The sequence below is a fragment of the Ricinus communis genome, chromosome 3 (genome assembly GCF_019578655.1).
Source record: "Ricinus communis isolate WT05 ecotype wild-type chromosome 3, ASM1957865v1, whole genome shotgun sequence".
Classification (NCBI taxonomy): Eukaryota; Viridiplantae; Streptophyta; class Magnoliopsida; order Malpighiales; family Euphorbiaceae; genus Ricinus; species Ricinus communis.
Window position 1 is genome coordinate 24,965,381 of NC_063258.1, and position 19,225 is coordinate 24,984,605.

The 19,225-nt window shown below is 29.5% G+C and overlaps 1 protein-coding gene across 1 annotated transcript; it reads left to right on the forward strand.

Moving 5' to 3' along the window:
• Positions 1-6,821: 6,821 nt before the first annotated feature.
• Positions 6,822-7,925, forward strand: LOC8286597. Its single transcript, XM_002531403.4, has one exon. It carries the CDS (start codon positions 7,079-7,081, stop codon positions 7,688-7,690), a length of 612 nt encoding a protein of 203 aa, XP_002531449.1. The 5' UTR covers positions 6,822-7,078; the 3' UTR covers positions 7,691-7,925.
• The last annotated feature ends 11,300 nt before the right edge of the window (positions 7,926-19,225 follow it).

The window sequence follows — 19,225 nt, forward strand, 5'->3', positions numbered from 1 at the left end:
TAAAATATTACTAAAAAGAATATGAGAATCCATTATAATATATAGTAGGGAAGGGGAAAAAAGAGGTTTTTTATTAGGTAGGAATACATCTGGACCAAGTTTTGTTGGATTAAATAAGTTAGTAGTCTCGAAAAGGAGTAATATATAAACAAGTATTTTAAGTGGAAAGGAGATCACCAAATCTTTAAATTTTAACTGTACGAGTGATAGTGCATGATAGCCAAAACCACTTTTCGGAGGTTATTGTCACCAAATTATGACACATTATCTTCTACCTAAGACTACCTTAAAAGAATCATCAAGCATAACCAAGAGCCAAAAGACCTTCAAAGAGAAGGAACTTCATGTTAAGGTTAAAAAGTTTTTCTTATTTGCAGTGCACGTATTGGGTCCATTCAGAAGATATGAAGGAATCTACACAAGATTTGAACAAGTATTTACTAGGTGTTCGGATCGATCATTTTTTGGAGATACAAAAGATAAATATTATCTTTTTTATATAATCCTAATAAATTTATCTCATCTCAAAGTTATTCTTAACTTTAAATAAAAATCCATTATTTTTATATTTAATGCATTGCCCCAACTCTAGCGATACCAAATAGTATTTCAGATTTCTAAAAGATTAGATATGATTCATAGCAGAAATTAATTGAAAAGGAAAAGAATGTTGTAGCATGGGGTCCCTCTCCATTAATGGCCATAACATTAATATATGAGAACCTTCTTTGTGGGAGGACCAGCACCGGCCAATTAGCCAAGATGAAGGGCCACAGTAGCCACCCACACTGGACTTCTTTCTGTTTGACATAATCAAAACATATAGTAATTTAATCTCCAATCTTTGCCAATTTAGACCGAAACCTACCATAGAAACTTTTGGTCTACCATTTCCCACTGTCTTAATTTCTTTCTTCTTCTCTTTTTTTTTTTTTTTAATTCAATTGCAATTTGCAACCATGCAAATTAAATGGCCCATTTGTGAATACTTGTTGCTTCATATATATATTCTTTTTCTTCATTGAAAAAACGCGTCTTAGAATATTCTTTCTTAAGAGATTCGCTAATCAGAACTAATTAAGATGCCTTAATTGAGAAGTAATTGCCTATTTCATTTTGTTCTCTTTTTTCTCTTAATAAAAAAATTCGTCTATTTTGTTTAGTACACATAAATCTTCCTATTTTGTGTTATAAAATTAGATACAAATTAATATTAAATATCTTGAATATACACAAGTTTGAATTTTTAAGCTTTGATATTGTTAAGGTAAAGAGTAAGTCCATTAATGAATTGTTTTCTTTTAAATTAAAGTTGAAGATTATACAATGAAGAGTAATTATTTCCTTATGTATTCTAAACTTGATAAATTAACTAGTATAAAAGAAAATAATTTAAATTCAAAATCTCTATTCTCAAAAATAAAAACTATGAAATTAATTTTATAATTAGTTCTTTTACTCTTTATATAAAATTTATGTACTAATATAGACAGAAAAAGGATATTATACATTTAAAAAATTAATTTAGCAATTTTTTTGAATCCAAGATCTTTACTCTCACAACATAAGCTGTCAAATTAGTTTTTTAATTTTTATTTTGTTATTCTTTTATTCTTTATATAAAACTTATGTGCTAATATACTGAAAAAAGAATAACAAAAAGACATATACTTTACTCTTCTTTTTGAGAAAAGAGGTTCACTTTATTTAAAACAACATGCATAACTAATCTATCAATATAATGTGAAAATAAAAATGTACTTTTGAAATAGACAAATACTTCCACTTATAAATGCTGACTATTCTTTTGTTTTAATATGAAAAATTAGTTGGAATGGGTAGTATATTCGTCCATTATTCTATTGTTTAGAGCTTAAAAATCTAATTGCTAAAAATTGGGAGTACTATACGTGTAAAGTGAATGTGGAAGAGCATGTTAGTGCTACCGGATTCATGGCTGTACACGAACCAAACCTCTCGTGAGCTATTCAAAGCTCGACTCGGTAAAAGCTCGTATGAGCTCGTTAATAGAAATTCATTAGTATTAAAAAATCAAGCTCAAACTTATCAATGCTTGGCTTGTTAGCTTGTGAGCTAGCTCGTTTACAGACTTATAAATTTATTCGTGAGCTAACTCATTAATAGATTTGTGTTTGAGTTTGTAAAAGATATATAATATTTTTTATTTTAATATTTTATTTTACATATCAATTTCTATAAATTAATATGTAAAAGTATTTTTATTTTTATGATATAGTATAATTAACTTATATTAAACATTTAATATTTAAAATCAATCGATTGAATATAATGAAATACATAATATTATTAAATAAATTAATAAATTTAAAAAAATTTAAATTAAAGTTAATAAATTTTAATGAATTAAGTTTGAAATAAATTTAAATTCGACTCGAGTTCATAATTATTGAATTCAAGTTCGGTTCGGGTTCGTATAATGTAGTAATAAACTAAGCTCAAACTTATTAAAATTCAACTCGGTTCAGTTTATTTATGATCCTAATCGGACTTACCAAGAAAGATTAAATCAATAAAATATAAATCAGCATCTAATTTCTAAGTTTTTAATTTTCTTTTTCGTTATTTTTAAAAAGGAAAAAACAAAAGTAGTTTGGCTTGCTATCTTCCACTTGTACAGTGGTCCTTGGCCGAGAACAAAGAACTTGGGAATGTGTACAACCATAATGCATTGAAAAACCAAAAATAAAAACAGAGGAAGAGTGAAAAAGAAAAGAAAAAAGAAATCCTTCCACATGGTGTTGAAGTTGAACCCCACAACTTTGGAGAGTCGAGGTCGAGGGCCTACCTTTATAAATATGGGGGTACAGTCGTTAGATGCTTCTTCTTCCTCTTCAATGGTCAAGCGCACTCTTTCAGAAAGTCTAATTTTTTGACCTTCCAAATGACAGGATCTTTTTCTTGGGGTTAATTAAAGAATTAGTCCAAATTGCTACTCTTCTTGAGATTCAATCTTCCTGCTATTCACTGCAAAACTACTATTTGGGACAGAAGTACACTGCTTTGAAGGAACCAACGCTTCTACTTTCATTTGCTTGGTCAACTTTTGCCATTACTTGGGCCCAAGTCCTCGAAGCTAACGAAATATGTTACTTTAAGGAAAATATATTTATATAAAACACCATTCTTACTATTGGTGATTATTACCATTTCAAGTGATAAGAGGGTACATGTTCTTTAATTAAAGAAAAATATTTAAAAAATTATTATATATTTATTTTCAATAAGCAAATAATCCACTCTATTTAAAAGGCAATGAGATATTAGAAGAAAAAAGAACCCTTCTTTGTTGGACATTAATGTAAGATAACTGATCTTGACCGGCATATGATGATGTTGCCTGGAGGAAGAAAAAGTGCAAAGTTCCAAGTTACTTTCATATTCTGAATCCGAATTGTCCCTGTCTTTAGACACCCAAAATAAAAAATGGTGAGATCATTCCCAAATTCATTTATTTCTTCGCTTAATTTCTCTCTTTTTGCCTGGTTGGTTTTGAGTTGTTTTATCAACCGAGTTTGGTCTATGACAAGCTTGACAACCCAACCATAATTTCTTGTGTCTGAGAGGCTTTCTTCTTTTTTTATAACTTTTTTTTTTCTTTGCACAAGCATAATAATGTAACTCAATTTAAGCTTTCTATTAGAATATGATGACCCAAAAAAAAAAGAAAACAAGAAAAAAGAAGAAGAGAGATTTGCCTTTTCATCACAACAAAAGGCTACACATGCTTGAATGCTTCTACACTGAATGCTTTTTTTTAAAAAAAAAAAGCTTCTGCCACTGAAATATTAGAGCCCACCTAAGTAATTTAGGATCGTCTTAAAAATAATTTAACTTCTGCCACTAAAATATTAAAGCATAAAAGAGAAACAGTGGATAAAGTTTACCCAGTTTGATCGGGAGATAAGACCGAGGAAAGTGTACAAGTAAAGATATCATATGAGCACATCATACTGATCAGAAAAGGAAAGGAATGGTCCACACTTGATTCCCACTTGTTCCAAAGGCAATGACGCCATCGCCGCTTCAAATTCAAACAATTACACACACAAAAGATTTGAGCCGTGCCGTTGCGGAACTTACATGCGGTATTTCTTTTTCTTTCTTTTCACAAAATATCGGCGACGATTGCACAAACCGGCAGCACTATATTATCATCGCCGCAACCCAACACACGGCGTATTGGGGGGCACATTGCCACTTCTCCCACCATGGCTTTAACTTTAACCAAAACCCTGCTTTGAATTCAAATTTGCAAAATGTTTATCGTAATCTAATCTATTATGTAATATATTATTTAAAAAGGTTTGGAAATTTTTTTATAAATTAGAATATATTATTTAAAAATTATGAAATTAATATATTTAATTAACAGAATTATAAATCTATATTTTAATATCTAAGAGAATTTCAAATAGACTTTTGATAATTTTAAATAATTATGTTTGATGATAATTTAGTATTTGATAGTTTGATTTGTTTTGGCAATTCCATCCTATAAAATTAACATCAAAAGGACGATGCTATCGTTAGATTTTGTATGACATGGTTAATTAAATCAATATATAATTTCTTAGAAACTTTTTTATTAAAATGCAATGTGTAGAATTAAGATCAAATATATTTATTACCGATTAGAATTGAATATATATTAATATTAATTGTTGAAATTAGATTTTTTTGATATGTGTGTTTAATTTTGATACATAGAATTGTTGTTTTGATATATATATATATATATATATATATATATATATATTTATTTTGACAAATAAAATTTAAGTTTATGTGTAATTTTATATAATTTTTTATTAATTAAACACATATTTTATTAATATTAATTAATAAGTTACACTCATAATTAAAATTCTACCTATAAAAAATAATAAATTAATAATAAATTAATTTTTTAATTAAATAATAGTTAATTTTCTAATTAGATAATGATTATTCTAAAAGATAGTATATTAATTGTATTTTAATATTATATTAACTAATAAATTAATTTTCTATTAGATAATAATTTTAATTATAAATATTATATTACTAATAGAATAAATTTTTGATTATATAATAATTTCTAATTCTAAAAGATAATAATATCAAATTATATTGATAGTATTAATTTATATAATATTAGAATTAATAAATAAATATTTTAAAAATAATTTTTATATTATTATACTAATAAAATTTTTAAAAATAAAAAATAGTTAATTTATTATTATTTTTTAAAATATTATTAAATATTAAAAAATTATTAAATTGTATTGATAAACTTGATCTTATAATCAAATCAATAATAACGGCCGTGTAAATATATTTAATAAAAATTAATGATATTTACGATGATATTTTCAAAGTTATAACAATTTTAAATATTTATTTATAGTTACATTTCGGAGTTTATAAAAAGATTAATATTTAAGACTATGCAATTAAAATGGTAAATATTTTTTAATTTGTCTAAAATTTAAATATACAATTACGTAATATTACCGTACCTTGCAATTATTGAGGTCGTGCTTCACAGTTCGCAAGTTCTATATGATACGTTGTAAATTAACCTACGTAAATTTTTAATTGAAGAAATAACCCAATAATGCAGCCGGCTGACATCGAAAAAAAATCTTAAATTACCCAATTAATATAAAAGAACACTGATTTGGGCTTAAAGCCCCATTAATACCAACATTTCTCTAATTGATAAAAAAAAAAAAAAAAAGAAATCCCATCTGCAAGTGTCAAATTTCTGTGAACGTTACCGTTTTAATTTTTAATTTTATTTTTGCCCTGTTTTGGTCGAGTGGGTGCACCGCTTTGCCCATACACTCTCTCTGCCCATGGAATTGAAGTGAAAACAAGAGGCCAAGATAGTAAATAAATAAATAAATGGTGAGTGATACGTGTAACATAAAGAGCGTGGGTCATTATTACAAGGCATAGAGGTTTAGGCCTTTTAGCATTCCAAAAAGCTGTCACTCAAACGGATCATTTTCTTTTCCTTTTTATTTTCTTTTAATTAAATTTATTTTATGGCATTCTCTGTCTCTCGCACAAAGAAGAGAAGAGAGAAGGAAAAGAGAAACAGCCCATAGCTTTCCCTTTGAAAACCGTTGGAACCAATTGGACACCCTAACCCTCACACTAACTAACCTAACCATAACCTGTGGTTTAGTTAGGTCATCTGCGTCTTTCACACTGCTATCACGCTCCTACTTTCTTTTTCTTTTGCACTCATGCCCTTCTACTTTTCCTTTTTTAATAAGACTTGTTATTTCCTTTTCTATTTTTATTTTTATATTGTTCATGTCTTGGCATGTTCTTTGATACTTTGTATGTTCACTGGCTTTCTTTTTCTGTGATATGATTTTGTGATTCTCCTGTTTTAGGGAATATTTCATCGCTAATTGAATGTGGACAAACCGAAAGAAGAAATTATGAAAATTAACCTTTTGTTGAGCTTTTTCCCATTGTTAGATATTAAGACAATATGGGAATTAATTAATTTAATATATTTCTGTTTTTTTTCTCCAGAAAATGTAAACAAAAATCAGCCGTAAGAGTTAGTAATATGTTAATTAAAAAATAAATATTTATTATCACATTTTCATTTAACAAATTAGAAAAAACTAAGTGAGGAAATAATTTTCATAAAATTTACAAAATCATCAATACAAAAAAAAGATCATTTATAGCTTTTATAAGAAATTAGAATATAGAAAAAAAAAAAGCAGAGAGATAAAAGAACTTGCAGAACTTCACAAAATACAAAAATAAATAAGATATAGGGATACAAATGCAATATATGAAACAAAATATCCTACCCTTGCAAAATATCGCGAGAACTCGGTCCCATGCACTTCTCTTCAAAACACTATAAATACATAGCTCGAGTGGAGTCGGGTTTGCCAAATTAACTAGCCAAAACCGGCGTGTAAAGAATTAAAAAAAAAAACTCCCTTCTCGTCCCTCTCTAGAATCTCTCTCTATAGTACTTTCTTACTTTCTCTCTCTACTGCAACAAACGAATCCGAAAATGGCGGCAACATCTAGAAGATACTCAAGACCCTCCCCTCCATCTTCTTCATCAACAGCTTTCGCTCATTCAAGCTCCGGCTTCGCATCTCGCTCCTCAAACTTATTTACCACTACTCAATGTCACCACCAACAACACCACTATCAGAGATCCACATCGCCACCTCGTGTTAACTTGTGTGGAACCGGCTCCGCCACCACTCGTTCCGCTTCCTCCGTACGCTTCTCTCTGGACCGTCCGATCTCCCCTAACCGCTCCATCACATCGTCCGTTTCACGTGCTCCTCACCAGGTGGTTAGAAAGCCTAGCAAGAAGACTTGTATGTGTTCGCCAACTACACATCCTGGCTCCTTCCGTTGCAGCCTTCACAAGAACTTCAACAACAATAACTCCAACTCTGTCAATTACCCCTCGCCCAGCACGCGCTTAAACGCGCGTAGGTCTGCAATGACCAACTCCTTGGTGAGGATATGTGGAGTGGAGGGCGATTTGGTCAAAAGAGCTTTGTCTTCCTTGATTCGCCCCTCTTCTCACCAGCAGAAGCGCCGCGCCGCTTTTCAGCCCCGTCCGAGCCGGCTTTCTGTCATGTCTAAAGCCGAGGGTTTGTTATAATAATTTGTCGTATTCTATTTGATTATTTCTCCTAGTTTTCCCGGCGGCGGAGCAGCTCAGATCCCGAAGAATGCGGTGATTATCGTGGCGGCGTGTGAGATTCTCGACGGACGTGTTTTTTAGTGGATCCGATATCAGATAGCAGGACCATGACCTTGATATACGAATATATATTATGGAGTGTACATAAACATATATATGAAACAATTGCAGCCAGTCTCTGCCGATTTCAGGACTGAATTTTGCAGATTACTAACTTCTAATTGAATTAAAACTTAAAATTGAAATTAATCAATTGGACATTTGATTACACCTGACTCTTGGATTTGGCATCATTTTTCCTCCAGTGACGATTCCGTCCTGTCGTGTGTTTTGTTTTGCCTTCTCCGTGATCTTTGCCGTTTGGTTTGACTTTTTTCCGTTCATTGCATCTGTAGGGGGTTTTTTATTTCCCTTTGCACGTACGTGCTTGATCCGTTTACCCATCCGCCGTATCCGTGTACGTCGATTCCGTTCCGTTGACATGTAAGTATTTTCTTTACTTCTTTTCTTTTTGAATTTTTTGTATTTATTATTTGTGTTATTTGTTATTATTTTCTGTTTAATTTTGTGTAGGTATTTATTGGGAAATTAAGAGGGAGAACAACCTGAGCTGGCTGCTTGTGAAAATGGAGCCTGGACTGATTCATTGGAATTATTGGAACACATGGAAGGACATAGAAAAATTTAAAGAAAAACTAAAATTCAAGTGATAATGAAACAGTGGATTTGGTCACCTAAGATTAGACATTAATAATAATGATTAACTGCTAATTGCAGAGGCTAAATTATAGGTGAAATATCTCCATATATAAAAGAGAGAGAGAGAGAGACAATGGAAGCTTCGCAATTAAGGTAGATTGGAAAATTAGAAAAGAGAAAATGGACTGTTCTGAAACTTGATGCCTTAACACGGCTGGACGTGGGCCAGTTGGCCTACTTATTGAAAATAAACTAATTACTTAAAATGAAAATAACTTAATAACGAAAAAGCCTCAACCTTAAGGCTGTTTGTTTGGAAGATAATTAAATGATTTTTTTTCAATTAGAAACATTATTAGGACAAATGATTTACTATGTAAATATATGTATGTGTTTCGAACCCTATAGTTCACCAAATACTAACCCATCAGAGGTTAGAAATTGTGGAAGATATCAAAAATTGTTGAAAATTTTCCAAACAATTGGAACACAAAAATTGTAGATATAATAATGTTTGGTTGTTTATGGAGGGTTGGTCTTAAAATCCAGCATAAATGGCAAAGAGGATGTAAAAGAACAGACAAGTGCTGAATAATTATCGCCTTAATTATAATAAGGCTTAGAGATCAGGTCCGCATATGCGAATGTGAATTTCATAGCCAGAGCCTCTATTATTGGGTTTCCACGCATTATTCATAACGCCTAACTAGACATCATTATTGTTTGCAGATAATATTAGCAAACAATATCAAACAGCTAATTAGGTACTCCAGTGCTTGCTCATGATTAAATTTGGTGCACCCGTTTCTATATGATTATTCAGGTTTTGGCTTCCGACTTCTGCTTAATCATACAGCTGGATAAGCAACAATCAAAATAAAATAATGATTAAAAATAATCTAAACTAAAAGAGTCTGAAGATTTTATATTTAATTAAAGGTAATCGTGATTGTTTTATTTTATGGCTTTCCCTTTAGATTTTTGGTTTATAAACATATTTTTTTTTATTCAGATTTTAAATTTATTGTTCTGAATGAAATAAAATATATATAAATTACTTTATCATAGATATATTTTTATTTTCGTTATAGGCCAATGAACTGGCCGTAGAGTACATGTTATGACTATATTTATTTTCTAATAAAATAAAAATATATATACAAATCTATCTATTTATTCGTATTAATTTATTGATCAGATGTTTTAATGCAATGCATTCACTAATCAGACGATATTCTTGTTAACCGAAATCTCCCTTATCTACTTGATACTTGTTAATCTTCTCCACGTCTTCTCAGGTGAAATGAAATAGTTACTAGAGTGATAAATAGAAATATATATATATATATATAGATAGGAAAAATACATGGAATTATGCAGCAAAATACAGAATACAGTTTCAGAAGCATAACCCAAAAAAAGGAAAAAGATGAGTAGCTGATGGCATTTAATAGTTATCTTTACTTTTTGGGACATGAATTATAAAAGATATCTTCTATTTGATGATATCTATATCAACAATATTTCAAGAAAAAAAAAAGATAAAAAAAAAAAAAAAAGAGAGGACAGTGGGGAAGAGTCTTTATCCATTTAAATGTGACCCTACGCATCCATCAAAGGACCAACTGTAACGCAGCCTACAAGAAAACAAATTCTCTTCATCATCATCATCAAACAAGAAGAAGAAGAAGAAGAAAAAGATAAGGTTTCTGAAAATGATAGATAAGTGGGCAGTAAGAAATAAGGTAAGCTAGAAATTGGTTTATTTTTGGGGTATTGGGTTTTAGTCACTATCATTCTTGATACATGTCAAACTAAGAATTGGAATCTCTTGTTCTTTTTTTTATAAAAATATCATTGTATTTATAAGGAAAAGAAATATACATATATTGGTTTGGTTTTATATACTTGTTAAACTTCAAGAATGATGTCAACTGAATTTCAATTTTTCCGACTAATAAAAATAAAATATCTCTTTAGATAAGGTTGTCATATAAAATTGATTATGGAGTAAGAAATGGGTGTTAATGATGTGGTGTTGATAGCAAAGAAAATGAAAGGGAGTAGACTGAGGGGGGGAGGAAGGAGTTTTAAGGTTGAATTAATTTATGTATTTAGATAGAAGTGGCAATCATCAACTTGGGATTAAGAAAATGATGTTTTTCCCTTTTTTCTTCTTATAGAAATATTTATTTATTTTTAATAAAAACATTTCGAGATAAAAAAAATATAAATATATTTTTTTATTTTTTTATTTAGTTTAATAACTGTTATAAAAGTATTAAGTCTCATTTTCTCTTTAGTCCAACTAGTGTTTAATTTTAAATCAATTTCATTGTATAATATGAGATACCCTATTCACCTTTTTTTTTTAAAAAAAAAATCATATTAATAATGCCAGGCAAAATTTATTAATAAAAATCAATCAATTTATATTTACTTGATTTTTAAATTTAAATATTCTTTTTTGTAAAACATAAATAAAACTATCACTGAAATTGTTTGCCCTATTTTAACTATCATATTTACTAAACTTTAAACTAGTTATCATGAGATATAATTTTGACAGAAAATAGGTTACCGATAAAGTCTAATTATAAAAGATAAAATTCATTATTAAACTTTAAATCTTTTTCATTTTATTTTATTAAACTTCTAAACTTTTATTTCATTCTATTAAATTTTTGTATTATTTTTTGAATTAAAAACTTTGTATACATGTATTATGAAATTATTATTTATTTTATTGAAATATTATATTTCTGATTTTGATTTTATTAAAAATTAATTAAAATAAAAGTAATAATATAAAAGCTCAATAAAATAAAATAAAAATTAAGAAATCCAATAAAATAAAACTGCAACGGGCTCATAAAATATATTTTGCCATTATATGACATGTTTTCAATAATTTTAAAGTCAACGATGTTAATGCCAATCAAGTTTGACTAATTATCCTTTTGATGGTTGATTGATGGATGATAATAAGAATTTAAATTGAACTTCTGCAGCAGCAACTAACCAGTTATATACATGTGGGTCTTCCTTTCATGGCTTCCATACTCAAGGTTAGCAAGAAAATACGATTGTTTAGTAAATAGAAAAGCACATTGTTAAAACTTAATCACCTGAATTAGGGCTAATAACTTCATGAAATGAAGTTTAGCTACTTCCACATAAAGTAGGGCAAATTTCAGTAATTGCTCGTACTATATATATACCCACATAGCAACAAGATAAAGTCCCAATCTTTCTTTTCTTTTCTCTAATTTGTGGAACCCATGCAATGATCCTCTTCAAACACCAAAGAGACTATCATAAATTAGGAGATGCAGTGGGTAGTTCATCAAGCTGCTCTAAGCTCAAATTTGTATTTATTTTTCCCCACAAGAACAAGCAAACAAATAGAGCACAGGCTGACATGAAAGTGAAAAGATTAGATGGCTCCCACCTCGCATGCATATGGGGCCATTATTATCCACTTCTTCTGTATCTTTGAGAACAGGTGGGTAGGGAGATTTGCAAAGGTTATTTAAAGCGACAGTATTTGTGTTGAACTTTCATCTTTTATTTGTTTTTGGTTCAGAATTTTACTAATCTTAGCCAAAGCAATGAGAGATCTAAATCAGTTCTCTATGCAAACAAATCAAACCCTAGTCATCATGTGCTGTATAGGTTAAAACAGCACAAAAAATAAAATTAAAAAAATAGGGCTGAGTCAGATATTAAGCTTGCTGACTCAGAGAGGTGGTTGATAAAAAAATGAATACGCCACTATATCAGTACTCCAATGGATATAAGTAAGTACATACTTTATAGTGTAGAAATTTAGTGTTTGCTGTCTTTTCCCCCCTTCTTTTTTTTGTTTGATTTATTAGAATTCAAAGGGTATTGAGGTTCAACGAATTTAGATGAGATGTTAAAAATATTGAAACACTTTAATCTTTTGAGGTGGCAATTACTTGAATCAAATGTTTCAGAATTATCTAAAAACTAGAATACTTTTAATTGAAACCACTTGCATCTAAAAAAGAGAAAATATATCAAACTCCGTTGGACAAAATCTGTTGGACGTGGCTCAATCAATAATGTGTTATGTGAGTTCTTTTATATCCATATGCAATTATTTATGTACTTAATTATATTTTGTTTAAATTCATCGATGAAACATTATATAAGATACGATGCGTGTGTTAATTATAAAATTTATTAATTTTTGTTAATATTAATAAACAGTATCGAAATTTCTATAAAAATGCAAACCCGACTTTACTTTATTAGTTAAAAGACTAACAATTAAACTAGTATTGATATTTTTAATATTTAAAAAGAGATTATGAAATAACACCGCCATAATATAATAAAGACATAATTCTAAATATAGCAAATCTAGGCAATCGGGTTGATTAAGAGATTCACAAAGCTTAATGATATAAATCACAATTAATAGGAGAATAATATATATATATGAGTGTTTTGTACTTTAATATTATATAATTGATATATTTTTTATTATTTAAAACCAATAAAAAAATATCGATTATCTACATGTTTAGTGTATAGGTGAAAACATGTATAAAATTTAAATAAATTTTTTTTTGTAAATTTTATGCATTTATTGTAAAGACGAGTGTGATTATCTATGCGGAGTTATGAAATAACCCACATCGTTGTTGTTTTATTTTTTATTTTTCTTTTAAAAAAAAAAGTCAGAGGTAAAATAAGAAAAACAAAAAGGAGAGAGAAGGATGAATCGTAAATCAGGAAAAGTGAAGTGAGTCATGCGTTTGGTTAATTGGAAAACAGAAACAGGCATAACGGAAAGGAAAATCTTTCGGTGGAGAATCTTGTAAGGCGTGCTTAATGTGGGCTCCCTCTACAATAGGATAAGTGGGCCCATCTGTAAATGGCTTGGGTTTTGTCAAAATTAACTTCAAGGGTATTGACAAGCCCATGTGAGTGCACTGCCCACGTGGGATGTTGGCCATCTATTTGCCATTTATTATATAATTTTTTTTTTCCATTAAAAGATAAAGTAAAATTTCAGTTTTATTTATTTATTTATTATTTATTTGGGGAATGAGTTGGCAACTGAAGCTAGACAAAGCAGCTGGTGTCTTTTGTCCCCTCCATGTAGTGGTTTTAAGGTTTTGTCTAGTCCTTCAAACTAAAATGTGTTCCAGAAAAGCATTTTTATTGTTAAGGCATGGACTGTGAGGGCTCGCAGCCCACATTGATAGTTCGATGTGGATCAAGCACATTAGCATAGTGTATTTCTCCTATTCGAACTCGGGTTTGAGATCTGAGATAAAGCAACTTTAGGAGAGCCGCCGACTCCAATTATCGTCCATGTATGATCCATACTAGATCTGATCAACTATCCATTTTTTTTATAAATTATAAAATTCTATTATCAATTTTAATATTTAATATTACTATTTTAATTTTATTATAATATTTAAAGCATTATTTAATTTTTCACACGATCATGAATTGTGGATTTATATTTTTTTTTTGGTAGTTGCTAAATTTTTAGAACATCTAATGTTCTTGTTATTTGTTATTTACAAATCAAAGGAAGCGACCAAGTTTTATTTTTTATTTAAATTTAAATCTATATATAACATACTTAAATTTGGAACAAAGAGAAACTTATATATGAAATCAACTAATAGATTTCAGATTTTCAAGTATGTTACATTTTTACTATAATTCTGCAGTAAAGATTTAGTGTTTTAAATTAGTTGTGAACTCCTAATTTGACATGAACTCATTACTCCAGCTTACATTGTAAAATTGATTTGTTTAATCCATCAATTGCTTGAAAATTGAATCTTTAATTTACTTAATTATTTGTTAGTTTTAAAAAGAAATCCTTTCAAATTAGATATGAGTAAAGCTTATAATGGGATGAAATGAGTCTTTCAAGAATGAATTGTGCAAAAAAATATAATTCCTTATTCACTTTACTTAAATTATCATGACCTGCACCTTTTTGTTTTTTATTTTTCTCATTTAATTGTCGTTTTAAAAGTTTATTTTAAATCAAATAGAAGAATCCTCTTGCCTGTTTAGCTATAATATGTAAGAGAGATATATTCATGGAGTTACGATTTGCTCAAATAGTCTACAAATTTCGTATCTGGCATTCTTTTTGCTCGAGCTACTTGGAAGATAAAAGATGGTTCTAGCTGATTATGCGAAGCATCTGGGTAATAGTTGATTAATTTGGACAAAAACTCTTGAAGCTTTTTCTTTTCAGCAAGAATGCTCCGGAAGATACTTGAGCCAGAAGTGAAAGGGATCTTGGTGTTAAGAAGGTGGATCATCAGCATTCTAAGTTTTTGGTCTATCGGCCATGATTGGCTAATTTAATTAACAACTCCAACTTTAGTTTCCAAAAGAATGCATTTGAAAGAAACTGAAAAGTTGGAAAGAAAGTTACTTATTAAATCTTTTGTTGAATTTATCCCCACTCATATTATAAGTTGCTTTGCACTACTAAAAAATTTTCTGTGAAGACATTATTAGCTGCTTTCATTTCACAATATTAACGAAACAAGATTGACGATTAGTGCAAAATCCAAAATTGTTTGTGTTCTAGAGTGATTAAAGCTAAGTATTCTTCGTTCCCAATCTTTTTCAGAAGTTGGTTTGGATTATTGTGCTAGCTATTTTTGGCAGAGTCTCAAGGTGCAAAAGGGATCCTCCATGAGGGTTTATGTTGGCGTGTGGGGAGTTGGTCATTCTATTTTTAAGTATAGAAGGACAATTGATTGGTGGGTTCATGCTCAAAACCATTAGTTTGTAAAAATCCATCCCCATGAACGACTAAGAGCCATTATATCTAATAAGGTTCTGCTAAGGTGAGTTCTCTTATTAATGTTGGTGATAACCACTGGAATTACGATCTGGTTAAGGAAGTTTTCTTACCTTAAATTCCCATCAGTTTGAGATTGCATTGCGGATTCTATGTATTGACCTTTTGTAAAGAAAGAATAATTATATTATGAGCATGAGATTCCATGTAGCGCACCTAGCTAATTGAAGTAACAAACTAATTAGATATTGATATGCTGTAAATAACTAGAAAAAAAACTGTTAAAAATTACCTGATGACACCCGTTCTGAAGGCTCTTCTAGCTCGATCCTACACGAATATAATCACTAAGTAGGAAACGTCAATGGAGAGACCAGCATATCCACTCTGTCAATCAAGTCAAATAGAGAAAGAGAGAAAGTAGTGAGATTAGGATTAAAATGAGTAATTTAATTTTTATCTTATCTATCAATGTTTTTTTATATATGAGAGCAAGCAGGATTTTATGGAATGTCTCATCCTTTTGGTTTAATAAGATTTTTTCACGTGTCCAATATTTATTGTTTTGTCTCTAAGCTCGATCTATAAATGGTTTATTAGATTTTTTGGGTCCGATCTGTTTAAACAGCTCTTTTTAGATAATACGATAGTGGTGACACATGTAATATGATAGGATCACTTAGTCTCTTATTTCTGTGGCTTGATTTTTTCGGTAACCATTTTTAATTTTCGAAGAGTTCCATCAATCTTTTTTGAAAGACATATTGTTACTGTTAATAGTTACGGTCATATATCAAAATAGAGAGAGTATATGTAAAACAAAAAACTAGTAAAACATTAATTGTAGTATAATTTCTCCATAAAGAATAGTACTTATAAAGTTGGGTCACAGTTTACTCGGTTTGTCAAATGCTATCTAGTTCTCCTAATCATCCCTCCAACTCTTAATTATGCGATTATTCATATGGGTAAAACTATTAGGAATTGCCATATTGCTCCTAAAATTAAACAACCGTCATTTATTGCCTCAGCTCATAGAGGTACCTATCTCGACCTTTGTGTCCTGGATGTGGCAATGGCAATGAGACTACTCTTCATATTCTTAAAAGATTGACGTCCATGAGATTTAGTTGAGTAGTCTGCTTGGCATTAGAACTGACCAGTTCATAAAAAGAACAATCATGGACTGATTTAGAATGAGTAGAAGGTCTTTTTGTTGCGGTTTACGGTGCAGAAGGCAGAATGATGGTAGCAGGATGATCCATGGCAAAGGTGTAAAACAGATCCACTTAAGATTATGAATAGTTGCAACGAGGTTAAGAATCATCTAACAAAGACTTTAATAGCTTCAAAATGCTTCAAATTTATTATAAACTCTTTTAAGCTTTGGTGCATGTTGCAGAAACCTATAACCAGTTACAATTGCTGAAGGACAAAGATGCTTGAAAGGTGGGATAAAGCTTACTTGGTTAAAATTTGGGTTTTTTTCTCAATATATATACACACACACACACTATACAGTGTTTTTGAAGTCACTTTCAAATGGGTTTTGGATTTGATTTCAAGATATGAAATGAGCATGTGATTTAGTTCTTAGTTTGCTTCTTTGTCTTTAATTAATAAAATGAACTGAAAATACATCCCTTTTTGTGAAGATATTTATATTTTAATATCTCTACAGACAACAGATTTATAAGACAAAGTGTATTTTCCAAAGTTTCAAGAAATCAATTTAATTTTTTTTCTTTATTCTTATAATTATGAGTTCTTTGCTTTACTTTCTTAAAGGTACAGACTTTTATTATTGAACTCAAGTGGCTATGAGTTGGAGGAATCAAAACTTACCTATGTTTCTTCATTTCAGTATCATCATTTGGATTTCTCTGAAATTAAAATCAAGGTGAAGACTTAATTTATTCTTTTTGAGGCTAATTCACCTCTCTTTTTGGGAAATAAAATAAGAAAAGATTTTACTAATATAATTTAGTGCCTTCTCTAATTGAAGATTACGAGTTTGAATTATTAGAGCTGTATCGCGCTCGTATAGCATCCGGTTCGAATATGAATTAATCTCATATTCAATATAGTGTAAGAACTGGCTAAGAAACACATTTAACATTGCAAGGTCGTTTTATAGAGTGGGTTGCCTCTCTTGTTGAACTCTATTTTAAGAACAACAATAACCAGCCACTTTCTTTGATTATATGTCTGGATGCTCATTTATTTACAATGCATAACTTGAAAGAAAGGATGAAACATTAAGAAATTCATATGAGTTTTCGTGTAAAGTAATTAAATAAGAGAAAAATATAGATATTTAATTCATTATATAAAAATTTAATATCTATATTAAAGAATCATATTATTTTCACATACTTATTTCGTACCAAAAAGAAAAAGAGGGTTTTCCTAAAAGATTTAAATCCACATTTGTCTTGGATGCTTCGTGTTGTTTGTGTAGCTCCTATGGTCCTGCTTGGTTAACTATCCTGGGCTGCTCTACCCAGCTATGCTTGGTTTCTAAGCCCACATCCCAGCCCATGTTTTATTCTTGGATGAATACCAAAATTATTTAGAAATTTTTTCAGAAATATTCTAAAATCAACAGAAAAAAAAAATCATTTTTTTTATATAAGTTTTTTCTTTTTAAAAATACTGTTTTTTAGTTTTTTTTTTTTAAAATACGGTGTGGTTAGTTTTTTTAGTTTTTCTTTGATTGTCTCACTAAAAAAAGAAAAATCAAAACCATTTTTTTTTAAAAAGTCATTTTTTATATTTTTATGCAGTAAAAATAAATAGTTTTCACATTATTTTTGATAAAAAATAAATAAATAATTTTTTTAAATATTTTTTCAACTATTTATAATGTTTTCCTTTTTTCCTTTTTTAGCATAAAGTAGTATACTTTCTAATATTTACTTTGGTCACCATACCCTAAGAAAAAGTATGATTGGATATGCAATTGGAATTATCTGAAAAGTATCTTAAACTTTTTGTTGTTTTGGGTAAAATCAAATTTTGAAATGTGTAAAGATGGTTCTGTATCCGACAAAGCACTAGCAGAAATATCTTTAACTTAGCATAGCAGGAAAAAAAGAAATAGAAAGTTCAGTATATGAAATACTTAGTAAAAGAATGTATTACAGTGTTAAATTTATAATGTTATAATATTAATATCTATAAAAATATTTAGGAAGCGATCGTTGCAACAAAAAAATAACAAAAAAATAGGCTCATATCCATTTTGCATGCATATAAAAAATTAATAAATTTATATTTAAATTAGACGTTCGGCTAAATTTTTACGGGGGCGAGTTCAATACCTCACAAGGCTTTTTTCAAGCCTAAAAAGAAAGATTTTTTTATAAACAAGAATAGAGACTTTCACTTTAAAAATGTGTGATAAATTTTTTTTTCAAATACAAAATATATATTCACCGTATTATTGATTATGAATGATCTGAATGAGCCATTGCCTTGCAATTATGCCTGTGAATATGAGGATGGGCTTCATACTTAATTCTTTTTCAACTTCCTCAAATTGTGTTTTTGTTAAGCTCCCATACTCCTAAAATATATCTCTCTCAAGCCTTATAAACTCTCTTTTATATGTACAAAGAAATGTTGGATGTGGTTTCATATGGTAGTGCGTTGGTCTCTCCCCTAGGCAAATGGTGAAAGTCATGGAGACCAAAAATTCTAAAGAGTGAATCTTGTTTTTGTTCTATTTTATGCAACTTCGTAAATCTTGTTGATGTTATTTGATATTATAGAACATATCATCTCATTTTTAGGGCAAATGTCTTGTTAACAAATTTAATTTTCTACAAATGTAAGACAGAATGGAAAATGAATTGGAGCCTCTTAATTGTTCTTGATAGCAAAGACTTCTTCCTTTATTCAGCACAGAAAAAGGCAAAGCAGTCAATAGTGTCACACCGTAGAGTTCAAATCCAAAATTTTTACCGAGAGTG

What these genes read in the sequence shown, in the direction of transcription:
- LOC8286597 (XM_002531403.4), top strand. Translation starts at nt 7,079, where the DNA reads ATGGCGGCAACATCTAGAAGATACTCAAGACCCTCCCCTCCATCTTCT.